The sequence below is a fragment of the Archocentrus centrarchus genome, chromosome 22 (assembly GCF_007364275.1).
Source record: "Archocentrus centrarchus isolate MPI-CPG fArcCen1 chromosome 22, fArcCen1, whole genome shotgun sequence".
Lineage (NCBI taxonomy): Eukaryota > Metazoa > Chordata > Actinopteri > Cichliformes > Cichlidae > Archocentrus > Archocentrus centrarchus.
In genome coordinates this window covers 20,785,408-20,796,043 of record NC_044367.1, presented here as the reverse complement: position 1 = coordinate 20,796,043, position 10,636 = coordinate 20,785,408, and the positions used below count along the sequence as shown (strand labels likewise).

Here is a 10,636-nt window from a genome sequence, read left to right as displayed (position 1 = left end):
CCCAGCACCATCCCAGCATTCACTGGTAATGGTGTTAACTATCACTAACAGATGTTAGCCAGTAAAGATAATAGTTCTCAAAACTTCAGGATTAGCCAACTGAACGAGATGAAGGCACCGCATTTAAATCTGCTTTCTCTGAGTACTCGATATTCTCTCGCTACACAAACCTTCTGTCCGAGGGGGGGGGGGGGGGGGGGGGCAAAGATAACAAGCATTTTTTTTTTTGGTGATTTTCTCCCATTTTTTTTTTGGTAGATCTTCGTGAGAACCGTTCAGCAAAGAACCACAAACCTACAAACTACCAAATCAACGGGATCAGTCACATTTTCAGCAACTTTCAGCTCTCCACCTGATTAATTCTTGGTGATCTCCACTGCAAAACAGTGCATTTTTTCCCACTACAGTGCTTACTTTAAGATATGAAAAATCTGGTGATATAGATTTATTTAATTTTACCCGAAGATAAACTCTTAGAAAACAACCTTTTAAGGCTTCTCAAGTGAAATGTGAACGCCGTGATCAGTCAAACTCGGAAAAAATTTCCATTTAGTGCAACTGTATCCACTAGAAACGCTGTCAGCTGCTGCCTGTGTGCGTTTGGCTCCACTAACTTCTCCCTGACTTCACCTGAGTGAAGGTGAAAAGTCACCTGTGAGTATGAACTGCCTGTAAAGTACTTCAGCTAGCTTCACCAGTCATAAGGACAGTGATGGGCTAGGCTAACCGCGCTAATTCATTTGGGAATGGGAGGAAACGGTTTGCTTCCTTCATCCTAAGAATATTAAGTTATAAGAGCTGGGAAAAGAGGAAGAGCTTACACGTTGTTGGCTAGAGAAAAACTCACCAAAGTCTCCAAACTTTGCCGACAGCTGAGTCCTTCCTCGAGTGAAATTTGGTGATAAAGAGCGGCTCTAAAACAAAGTTTAAACTACAGCATTTTCCCCTGTTACAGCGACGCGCTCCTCCCAGGTAAAATCCTCCGCTCCGGTGAGTTTGACGAGCAGCTAATCTGCCGATAAAAGCATTTTGTTTCCTAAAAAAATTACAGAGTGAGTCGCTGTCAAGGTCTGGCTACTGCTTTGTGTCTGCGGCTGTATCATCCTCCTCCGGCTTGTAGCGGATTTTGAAAAGCGGTTGTAAGAGGAAGGGGCGGTGACCGAGAAGCTGCAGCGGCCCGACTGTCTGCTCTGCAAGCCCCCAGTGGACCAAACTAAAAAAGATCCAGAAGTCACTACAATCTTTTCAACAGAAAGTCATGTTTTGTTGCTAATAATGTCTGTTGCAATGCTATGTTTTAGGCAATATTCACAGAGGGGGGAGTTTTCCTCAGCAGCCACTGGTTAAAGTTCAAAGCAGAATGCGCCCCTCTTTTCTTTATATTTTGCTTCCAAGAAGCCAGGTTTTCTTGTCATTTTTTTAAAAAGTGGTCTTGAGCAATAGTTCTCTAGGCTTTCTAAGGTTGGCTGCTTTTTCACAAACTTTCAATCCAGCTTTCAGTTAGCTGACCATTTTCAGGGGATTTTTTTTTGCTTTTTGCTTTTAATTCTTTTTTTTTTTTTTTTTTTTTTTGCTTTTTTGTTAAGCCACTTAACCTATGACCTATGAATCATTCAAGCAAAAAAAAAAAAAAAAAAAGGTACCTAACTCAGTGGATGAACCAGAGTAATGTCTACACATTATAGACAATTTAGCTAAGAAATAAATTTAAATTATATCTTTAGGCACTTTGCTACCAGCAGCCTGTCACAAAGACACATTATTTGTTTCCATTTCTTTAGTCAAATCTTTGAAATGTACCAAAGATAACACAGTCTGACAGGCATAAAATAGTATATTTGCAGGAACAAGGTGATTCCCAAAGATTTATTAGTGGAAAACTTGGAATTTCTCAGCATGGTGCGCAAGTGTGTACTTTTACAAAAGTGGAGGACAAAAGAAGGGGCAGGGCTAAAAAGGGATCTACAGCAGTATCTACAGTATCTGAAAGTCATGTTCTTAAGAAATAAGAAATACATCTGTCCCTTCAGTTGCTCCATCTACTGTTTACTGAAGCCTCATCAGAAATGATGTCAGAGGAGGGGTGAATGTCAAGAAATGATTGCAATTAAAATAAATGCAGTAAAAGCATACCTGGATAGAAGAACACAAAGTGGATGACTATCAGTTATGGACTGACCTCCCCAGAGCCTGCCCCTCAACATAATTGAAGCAGTGTGGGTTCATCTTGACAGAAAATTGGAATAAAAGGCAACCAACATCCAAAGAAAGCTTTGAATGTCCTTTAAGAAGTCTGGAGACTTCTTCCTGAAGACTACTTAAAGAAATTACAAGAAAGCTTGTACAGACTCTCTTTTTGCCTCATATACTGTATTTCCATTTATGTTTGGACATGTTTCAGTAACTCACTGCACCTATTTCCCATTTTCCTAGTAGAATATAAAGAAATTAGGGTTGGTTCAAGACTTTTGCACAGCACTTATAAGCTTGAACACTGCAGCTTGTTCCAGTAGTTTGTTCTGATAGTGGTGAAATTTGCCCATGACCATTAAAAGAATGGCTCCCAAGTAGGTCTTCATTCATACCAAAGAGCAATTTCAGAAACAAGAATAAAGATCATTCCTGAATATGTGTGTCAGTATGTCAGTGTTTCCTAAATCAACAATGGAATCAAACAATTGCATTTATTATAATCATAAAAATGCAAATTACAAAGCTGTCAGCTGCTGCAGTAAACCTCCATATAAGCTTGTACATCTATGTTATTGTGTTATTATCCTCTGAGAAGTGGCAGTTCTTCGCCCAAATGTTTGCTGATGATATTGTGTTTGCCTTTATTTTATTAACATTTGGATTATTCATTTTTATTAAGAACAATGTGAGATATTGGACACGAACCTTTTTTAACCTTAAAATACTACTGTTGCATGTTTATACTTTCTCTTACACTCTATCTTTGTTTAAAAATTTGCCCTCAGCTCATAAAACAAGATTTGAAATATGGGCCTGGCTTAAACCATGGGGTAAAGATGTAATCTTAGGACCTCTCCGTTTCATTTTAATGTGCTTTAATAGTAGAAATAACTAAAAAAATGTGCAATTATTTTACATTCAGCCCTCATAATGTGCAACATTTACATTCCCAGCCTGGCTGATATTTCAGCCTTCGTTAGTAAATCCACTTAAAAATTTACAGGTGGTTCAGAAGTATAATTTTAATGGTATATAGTAGTGTTAATGTGTTGACAGTGAAAGGAAACGTAGTCATGTAAACGTCTAGCGCGTTAATTTCAAGGAACTTCAATACCCACAATGCTTTGCAGGGACCTATCAGCTGGGGTTGTTCCTGTTTTGTTGAGTGCAGTGGCAGTGAGGACGTCTGTGTTACTAAATATTCCTTCTGCCATCGTTTTTTATTTATTTATTTATGTATTTAATTTAAAGAAAGATATTAGGTAACTGATCCCAGGCATGGAGTTTTTGCTGTTTTTGAAGTCACTGCACTTTGCTCGACACCATTTGTACGTGTTTGACTTATTAACCAATAGCAGTGAAGGAAATGATTAGTCTCAGAAGAACGTTGACCTCTTTACTGTATTTCACAATACTCCTATTGTCAGGACAAGAGCCCTGCTGGATTCAGTTCACTGAAAAGCGGAAAAAGCACAGCTGATGTGGACAGAAGGGCAGATTGTGTTTCTGTAGACTGGAAATAATTTCACCTGTGGCAGAAATGAAGAGAGGCATTTCAGTTCTGCTAACAGTCTATGCTTCAGTGCCTGTTATTTTCTACCTGTTCCCTTGGATACTGGGCCATGCCATATTTGCTCACTTGTGTAAGTAATGTGTCTCGAGTCTTGAATGTTTATTCGGTGTCCAGTTGTTACGTCAGGTAGGCATAGAGCAATAGTTGTATCATTGAAACGTTTGTTAGAATCACATAATAATAATAATAATAATGAGACCAAATGGTCATACACAGGTCATATACACTGTTTCTGCCAAATGTTCTCATGGGAAATGGGTGAAATCTTTGTAAAAGAACATCATTAATCATTTTACAATGATAAAACTGAAGTACGTTTAAAAAATATTTTAAAAATTTATGGTAAAAAGAAAATGCACCTTCTTAAAATTCTCCCACAACCAGAATAACACGTTTTTTTAAGTATTAAACTTACCATTAAATGTGTGCCACAAACCTTAGTAAATCAGGTTTCTGTGATTCATTTAAATGTTCCCTTGCAAAATGTTGTGTTGTGCTAGAGAAACTCCAACAAATAAATTCTGATATAAGATGTATAATATAACAATCAACATTTTAAATTGAGCCACACAAGACTGAAGGATAGTGAAATACAGTGTGACTCAATAGTTAAGAAAAATTTAAATAACCTAAAAATAACCTAAAATCTTGAGTCACTTTCACCAGGTACACCAGTTCAACTGCTTGTTAACAAAAATATCTGATCAGCCAATCACTTAGCAGCAACTCAATGCATTTAGGCATGCAGACATGGTCAAGATGATCTGCTGAAGTTTAGACCAAACATCAGAATGGGGGGAAAAAAGTTGAATCAAGTGACCTTGAATGTGGCATGGTTGCTGATGCCAGACAGGCTTGTCTGAGTATTTCACAAACTGCAGCTCTGCTGGCATTTTCCCAAACAGCCATCTCTAGGGTTTACAGAGATTTGTCCAAAAAAGAGAAAATACCCAGTGAGCAGCAGTTGTCTGAGTGAAAATGCCTTGTTGATGCCAGAGGGCAGAGGAGAAGCTGATAGGAAGGCTACAGTAACTCAACAACTCATTACAAACAAGTTATGCAGAAGAACATCTCTGGTTATTATAACGCTTTCAATTCAGTTCATAGCGTGAGGGTGGAGAGAAGGGGGTTGATTGAAGGAAAAATTGAGGGAGAAGGTAGTAAGGTAAATGTAAAGACCTTACAATATTAAAGAGAACACCCCAACAATCAAATTATCTCCTATTAGCACGCACTAGGTAAGAGTGGGAAGGAAAAATTCCCTTTTAACAGGAAGAAACCTTTGGCAGAACCAGGCTCAGAGAGGGGCAGCCATCTACCATGATCGGTTGGGGGAAAGGAAAGAAGAAACAAAAGGGTTAGAGGAAGGAGAGAACAGGAACGAGAGCAGGGGAGATAGACGGAGGCAGGAAAGAGGGGGAATTTACCAATCTATCACTTTCTGTGGAATGGATGCAGCAACAGCACAGCGTTTTGAGGAGGTTTTGGAAGAAGCCCATTGTTTTCTTCTTCTTCATGTACAGGTTTTAGGGTAACATACTCTCCCATCCAGATGGTGTCTCTTTCAAAAAAGGCCTTGCATATTTCCACAAGACAATGCTAAACCGCATACGGCATCTATTATAACAGCATGGCTTCATAGTAAAAAAAAAAAATCCAGGTGCTCACCTGACCTGACCAACTGAAAACATGTGACATATCGTGAAACAAAAAATATGGCAAAGAAGAGCCAGGGCTTTTGCACAACTAGAATCATAAATGAGACAGGAATGAGACAACATTCCTCTCCCCAATATCCAGCAGCTGGTCTCCTTAGTGTCCAGATGTTTGCGTTGTTGGATAAAGAGGGGATACTACACAGTGGTAAAAATGGCCCCATCCCAACTTTTTTGAGATGTGTTGCTGGCATCAAATTAAAAATGACCTTGTTTTCTTCTTAAAATGGTACATTCAAACATGCAATGTTTTCTGTCTTCTATTGTGAATAAAATATGGCTTGCTGAAATATAAAAATCATCACATACTGTTTTCATTTACATTTTACATGGAGTCCCAACTTTTTTATAATTGGGGATGTCCATGCTATTTTAAAATATATTCCACTATGGTACAATTTGATATGTTACAATCTAATAAAGTATCATGACATACAATGCACTGCAACATCATTGGACATAACCTAATAAATTATATGACTTACAAAAATATACTGACCTTGTGTGCTCTTGTTTGCTGCAGTGAGGTTTCCATTCTTTGTGGATCTTGGCAGACCTGAAGACGTCCTGAACCACACATGCAACTTCTACCTCAACACAGAGGAGGGTATCTCAGTCGGAGTGTGGTAGGTCATTTTCGGGATCCTGTGGCATGTATTTAAGAGTATCTCTCGAAAATACCATGTGCATATTGGGTACAGGTGGCTCCGGAGTAAATATAACAACAGTGTAATCATTTAGCTGCATGAGACCCACTCAGAATCTGCCTGTGTATCTTTATATCTAAGTGGATTTGTTTGTATTGTTCACTCTTTCCCTTTTGTCCCCCTCTGTCTTTGTGTCTCATAGGCATACACTCCCTGCCAGCCAATGGGAGAAATCCGCCAGGAGAAGCCCTGAGTGGTACCAGGAGACTCTGGGAGACGGCACTCCTGTTATTATCTATCTCCATGGCAACGTAGGGACCAGGTGGGATAAGAGCAGCAGGATAGAGACCCTTGAATTGATCCTAATGGAGTCTAGTGGGCATTACAGGACTGCTCAGGCCCCTGGTTTTATTCGCAGAAACAAAGCACTCAGGGGTTTGTGGGTCAGAATAAATGAGACTGAAAACCACTTGATTATTTGTATTCATTGCTCTTATTTTGTTTCTGCAGGGCAATAAATCACAGAGTACAGCTGGTGAAGGTAAGATTAATAATCTGAAACATGTTTGTTTTTAAATTGTGGTAAATGTTTTTGACTTTGAACTTTAAGATAAAATTCAGGCCTTTTTTTCTGTTGTAGATCTTAAGTGCTGCAGGGTACCATGTCTTATCTTTAGACTACAGAGGTAAATCTTCTGCTGCACACAGTCTTCTACAAACCTGATCTTCTGGTTATTGATTTGGGGCTAAGTTTAACAGCTCAAAATAAACACAATAATTGTTTGTCATATTTACATGATGTAATTTTTACTACACCCATGAGGAATACTGAAAAATTTAACTTTCATGAAGTGTAAAATGCAAAATTATGCATCTGTTTTACCCCGTAAACAAGTGGGATTCATATTTAGTGTATCTGTGATTGGTGATGACAGTACTTTCCCCAACAAATGCCTGATTTGTATCTTATGATTCCTGTTATTAGAGCTTTATAGCTGTTAGTTTTTAAGTCTCTCTGGGATAGCATATAATACATTTCTTTGTCTGACAATTTATTTTTTAAAACAACAGGAATACGTACTGTATTTGTTCAAGCATAGCCAATACAATGTTCAGTCATGGAAAAATTAAGTACATCCCATGATTTGGCTTGTAGAACCACTTTTAGCAGCAATAACTTGAAATAATAATTTTCTGAATTACGTTATCAGTCTCTCACATCATTATGTAGTGATTTTGGCCTATTCTTATTTACAAAGTTGGTTCAGTTCATTGAGGTTTGCAGATATTTGTTTATGGACTGCTCTCTTAAGGTCCCACCACAGCATTTCAGTCAGGTTGAAGGTCTGGACTTTGACTGGGTCATCTTGATTCTTTTCTCTTTCAATCATTCTGTTGTAGATTTGCTGCTGTGCTTGGGATCATTATCCTGTTGCATGACCCAGTTTTTGGGTCATTTGATTCTAGAATATTTTGGTATACAAAGGAGTTTAAGGTCAACTCAGTGGCTGCAAGGTGCCCAGGTCCTGTGGCTGCAAAACAAACCCAAATCATCAGCCCTCCACCACCGTGCTTGATAGTTGGCGTGAGGTGTTTGTGTTGATATGCTGTGTGTATTATGGCCAGACATCTTCACTTTGGTCTCATCTGTCCAGAGGATGTTGTTCCAGAAGTCTTGTGGTTTATTCAGATGCAACTTTGCAAACCTAAGCTGTGCTGCCATGTTCTTTTCAGAGAGGAGGTTTTCTCTTGGGGAACTAAGATAGCTGGGATGTCACTACTGGAAAGATTGGCAGCTGTCTTGAATATTTGATTGTGAATAATCTTTCTCTCTGTGGAATGATGGACTTCAGATAGTTTGGAAATGGGAGATCCTTAAGATCTTTGCTGATGTCTCTCCTCTTTAACATTGTGTTAAAGCTCCAGACATAAAAATTTCCAAATCTTTAACTTTTATAGAGGTGGTCACACTTGCTGATGATCAGTTTAATCAAGTGCACTTGATTAGCAGCACCTGGCTGCTACTTGCCCTCCTTATTTCCATGGAAGCATTAAGAGTGTACTTACTGTTTTAATTTTCTTTTTTCTAGGTTATAATAAGATCAGAAATAAGAAACAAAGTAAAAAAAAAAAAAAAGTGCAATTATTATTAATAATAGTGCAAACACCAGATTCAGTTCTCAGATGGTATACAGTGTCCTGTCAGTCAATGTACAGTGCAGTGTGGTCTGATCACAATAATGATTTTAAGATTTTAAAAATATCTTTTTAACAAGGCTTTGGAGATTCTACTGGGGAGCCCAGTGAAGCCGGATTGACCAATGATGCCCTCTACCTGTACCACTGGGTAAAGAAACACAGCAGGGGGAGTCTGGTCTGTCTGTGGGGACACTCGCTTGGCTCTGGGTCAGTTTGTTTCAATAGTCACTCTAAGCAGTCATGTCCATTGCTCATGACACAAAGCCAAATGAAAGCTATGGTAAGAGATGAGTTTTAAACCTAATCTTTTTTGTAGAGTGGCAACCAATGCAGCAGTGAAAATACAGGAGCAAGGTAGTGTGTTTCACCTTATGTCTGTGTATGCATGTACAGGCTGTAACTGACTGGCTTCTTCATTGTTCTCTTTGTTCAACTCCACATGAACTGCTTTGTTAAAAAGTTTTCTTTAAAAGTGCAGCTATTTAGTCAGCAAGAACTCACCATAAAAACACACACACACACAAAAAAAATCAACCCTGGGCTCTGAAGATGTTAGTCACAAACAAGTCATCAGACACTGATGTTCTAACCCATCTACTACACTTGTATCTGCACAAATGAAGCCCAGCAGTGGTATACCTTTTAGATTATTGTAGAGTCAGACTGCCTGGTTGCTAAATGCAACTCTCTGCAACGTTCAGAAAACAGTACAGCTCAAGTCTATAAATGTAGTTTTTAAACCCGAACCATTAATTTTATTTTGCATTTTGTTAATTGTACTTTAATGTCTTTAATCAGGGTCTCCTGTTGATGCTTTGATCCTTGAAGCTCCATACACGAGAATTGGAGAAGTCGTAGCCAACCATCCGTTCACTAAGGTGTGGCCAGTCATTGCACTTTGGTCTGTCTGCAGCTGCAGCCCTTGGGGGGTATTTACAAATCCACAAAAACACAGATCTGTTCGCTTTTGTCTCATTTGAAAAGAATGTCGTGAAATTACTGAGACATTAATCACTTTACTGGAGCTCTGGCAGATGTTTGTGGGAAAATGTAAACAAAATGATTAAAAAAAAAATCACTGGGCATTTTTAATGAGGTACTTTAGAATAAGTGAATGAGCTGTGAGGTGTAAAAGAGGAGACTACAGAGGCACCACAGCTCATATTTTACTTCTCAAGCCCAATTCATTCCCTGTTTAACCTCTACTTATGAGGCTACCATTACATAATGTCAAACTCTGTAAATTGCTAATATTTATTTCAGCTGGGACACATTCATGAAGTAGACTGATGATTCTCATTGAGCCTTCTCTGTTCTGCCAGTAATTTTGTATCCTGTTTTGCTACACAGGATATTGCAACATATTTGTGCACAAACTTTTTCCATCTTTTCTTCCAGATGTACAGGTTCCTTCCAGGATTTGAGAGCTTGCTGTGGAACGTACTGGAAAGAATCAACATAGTATTTGCTAATGATAAAAAGTAAGTGTGGTTAAAAAAAACAACAAAAAAAAAAACTGGCTTGTTTAGGTTTGTGTTAATTTGATATTTTTTACTAACTCAAAAAAATGAAATGCCAAAAAAGTATTCTGCACGGCATAATCTGGACTTCCATTTTATCTTTGCAGCTTGAAGACACTGACCAGCCCACTTCTTATTCTGCATTCAGAGGATGATAATGTTGTTCCTTATCACATGGGCCTGGAGGTACAGCTGGTACTCTTCCTCTCCATTTAGACAATTTCCTCTAGTGGACTTTGCTGCTTTCTTGCTGAAATACTGTGCATTTCCTGTCTCCAGCTGTACCAGATATCACTCCAGACTCAGAGAAAACTCAGCACAGATGCGCACATTGACATGATCTCCTATAATGCAAATCTTGGATTCTCCCACAGCAACATCTACTTAGATCCCAATTTGTCAGCTGCAATTAGGTAATAGTTAAAATGGGTTAATGATAAAACAGGTTTCTGTTTGTAATTTAAAGACCCCATATTATGCTCATTTCTAGATTCCACTAGGTTTCTGTTTTTGTTGTTGTTGTTGTTGTTGTTGTCGTCCTCTTCTAATTCCAGGTCAAAAAACACAAACAAATGAAAGCTGTTTCTGTTTTGGTTGCAGGAAATTTCTACAAAACCTGAGACATTAGAGTGGCGTTCCCTCCCGTGGGCTCACAATTTCTTACGTTGGTCGTTAATGCTTCGTACATTTTGTGAAGGGAAAGAAAAAAAAAAAAGTCTCAACATACTGGCTAATTCCCAGTACAAAACCTTTTTTGTCTTCAAAAATGTAAATAAAAACACAATACTG

The 10,636-nt window shown here is 38.4% G+C and overlaps 1 protein-coding gene across 1 annotated transcript; it reads left to right on the top strand.

The window, feature by feature from the left end:
- The first annotated feature begins 3,379 nt into the window (after positions 1 to 3,379).
- Positions 3,380 to 10,634, top strand: LOC115772424 (lysophosphatidylserine lipase ABHD12). Its single transcript, XM_030718671.1, has 13 exons — positions 3,380 to 3,521; positions 3,621 to 3,836; positions 6,005 to 6,107; positions 6,331 to 6,450; positions 6,639 to 6,669; positions 6,769 to 6,814; positions 8,405 to 8,534; positions 8,644 to 8,681; positions 9,126 to 9,205; positions 9,726 to 9,808; positions 9,955 to 10,033; positions 10,127 to 10,260; positions 10,448 to 10,634. Exons 2-13 carry the CDS (start codon positions 3,734 to 3,736, stop codon positions 10,473 to 10,475), a joined length of 975 nt encoding a protein of 324 aa, XP_030574531.1. The 5' UTR covers positions 3,380 to 3,521; positions 3,621 to 3,733; the 3' UTR covers positions 10,476 to 10,634.
- Positions 10,635 to 10,636: the final 2 nt, after the last annotated feature.

Excerpts from the sequence above, each read along its gene's own strand:
- LOC115772424 (XM_030718671.1), top strand. The coding sequence starts at position 3,734 with ATGAAGAGAGGCATTTCAGTTCTGCTAACAGTCTATGCTTCAGTGCCT. Across the intron at positions 8,682-9,125 it reads AGTGAAAATACAGGAGCAAG|GGTCTCCTGTTGATGCTTTG; the intron begins GTAGTGTGTTTC and ends GTCTTTAATCAG. Across the intron at positions 10,034-10,126 it reads CTTATCACATGGGCCTGGAG|CTGTACCAGATATCACTCCA; the intron begins GTACAGCTGGTA and ends TCCTGTCTCCAG.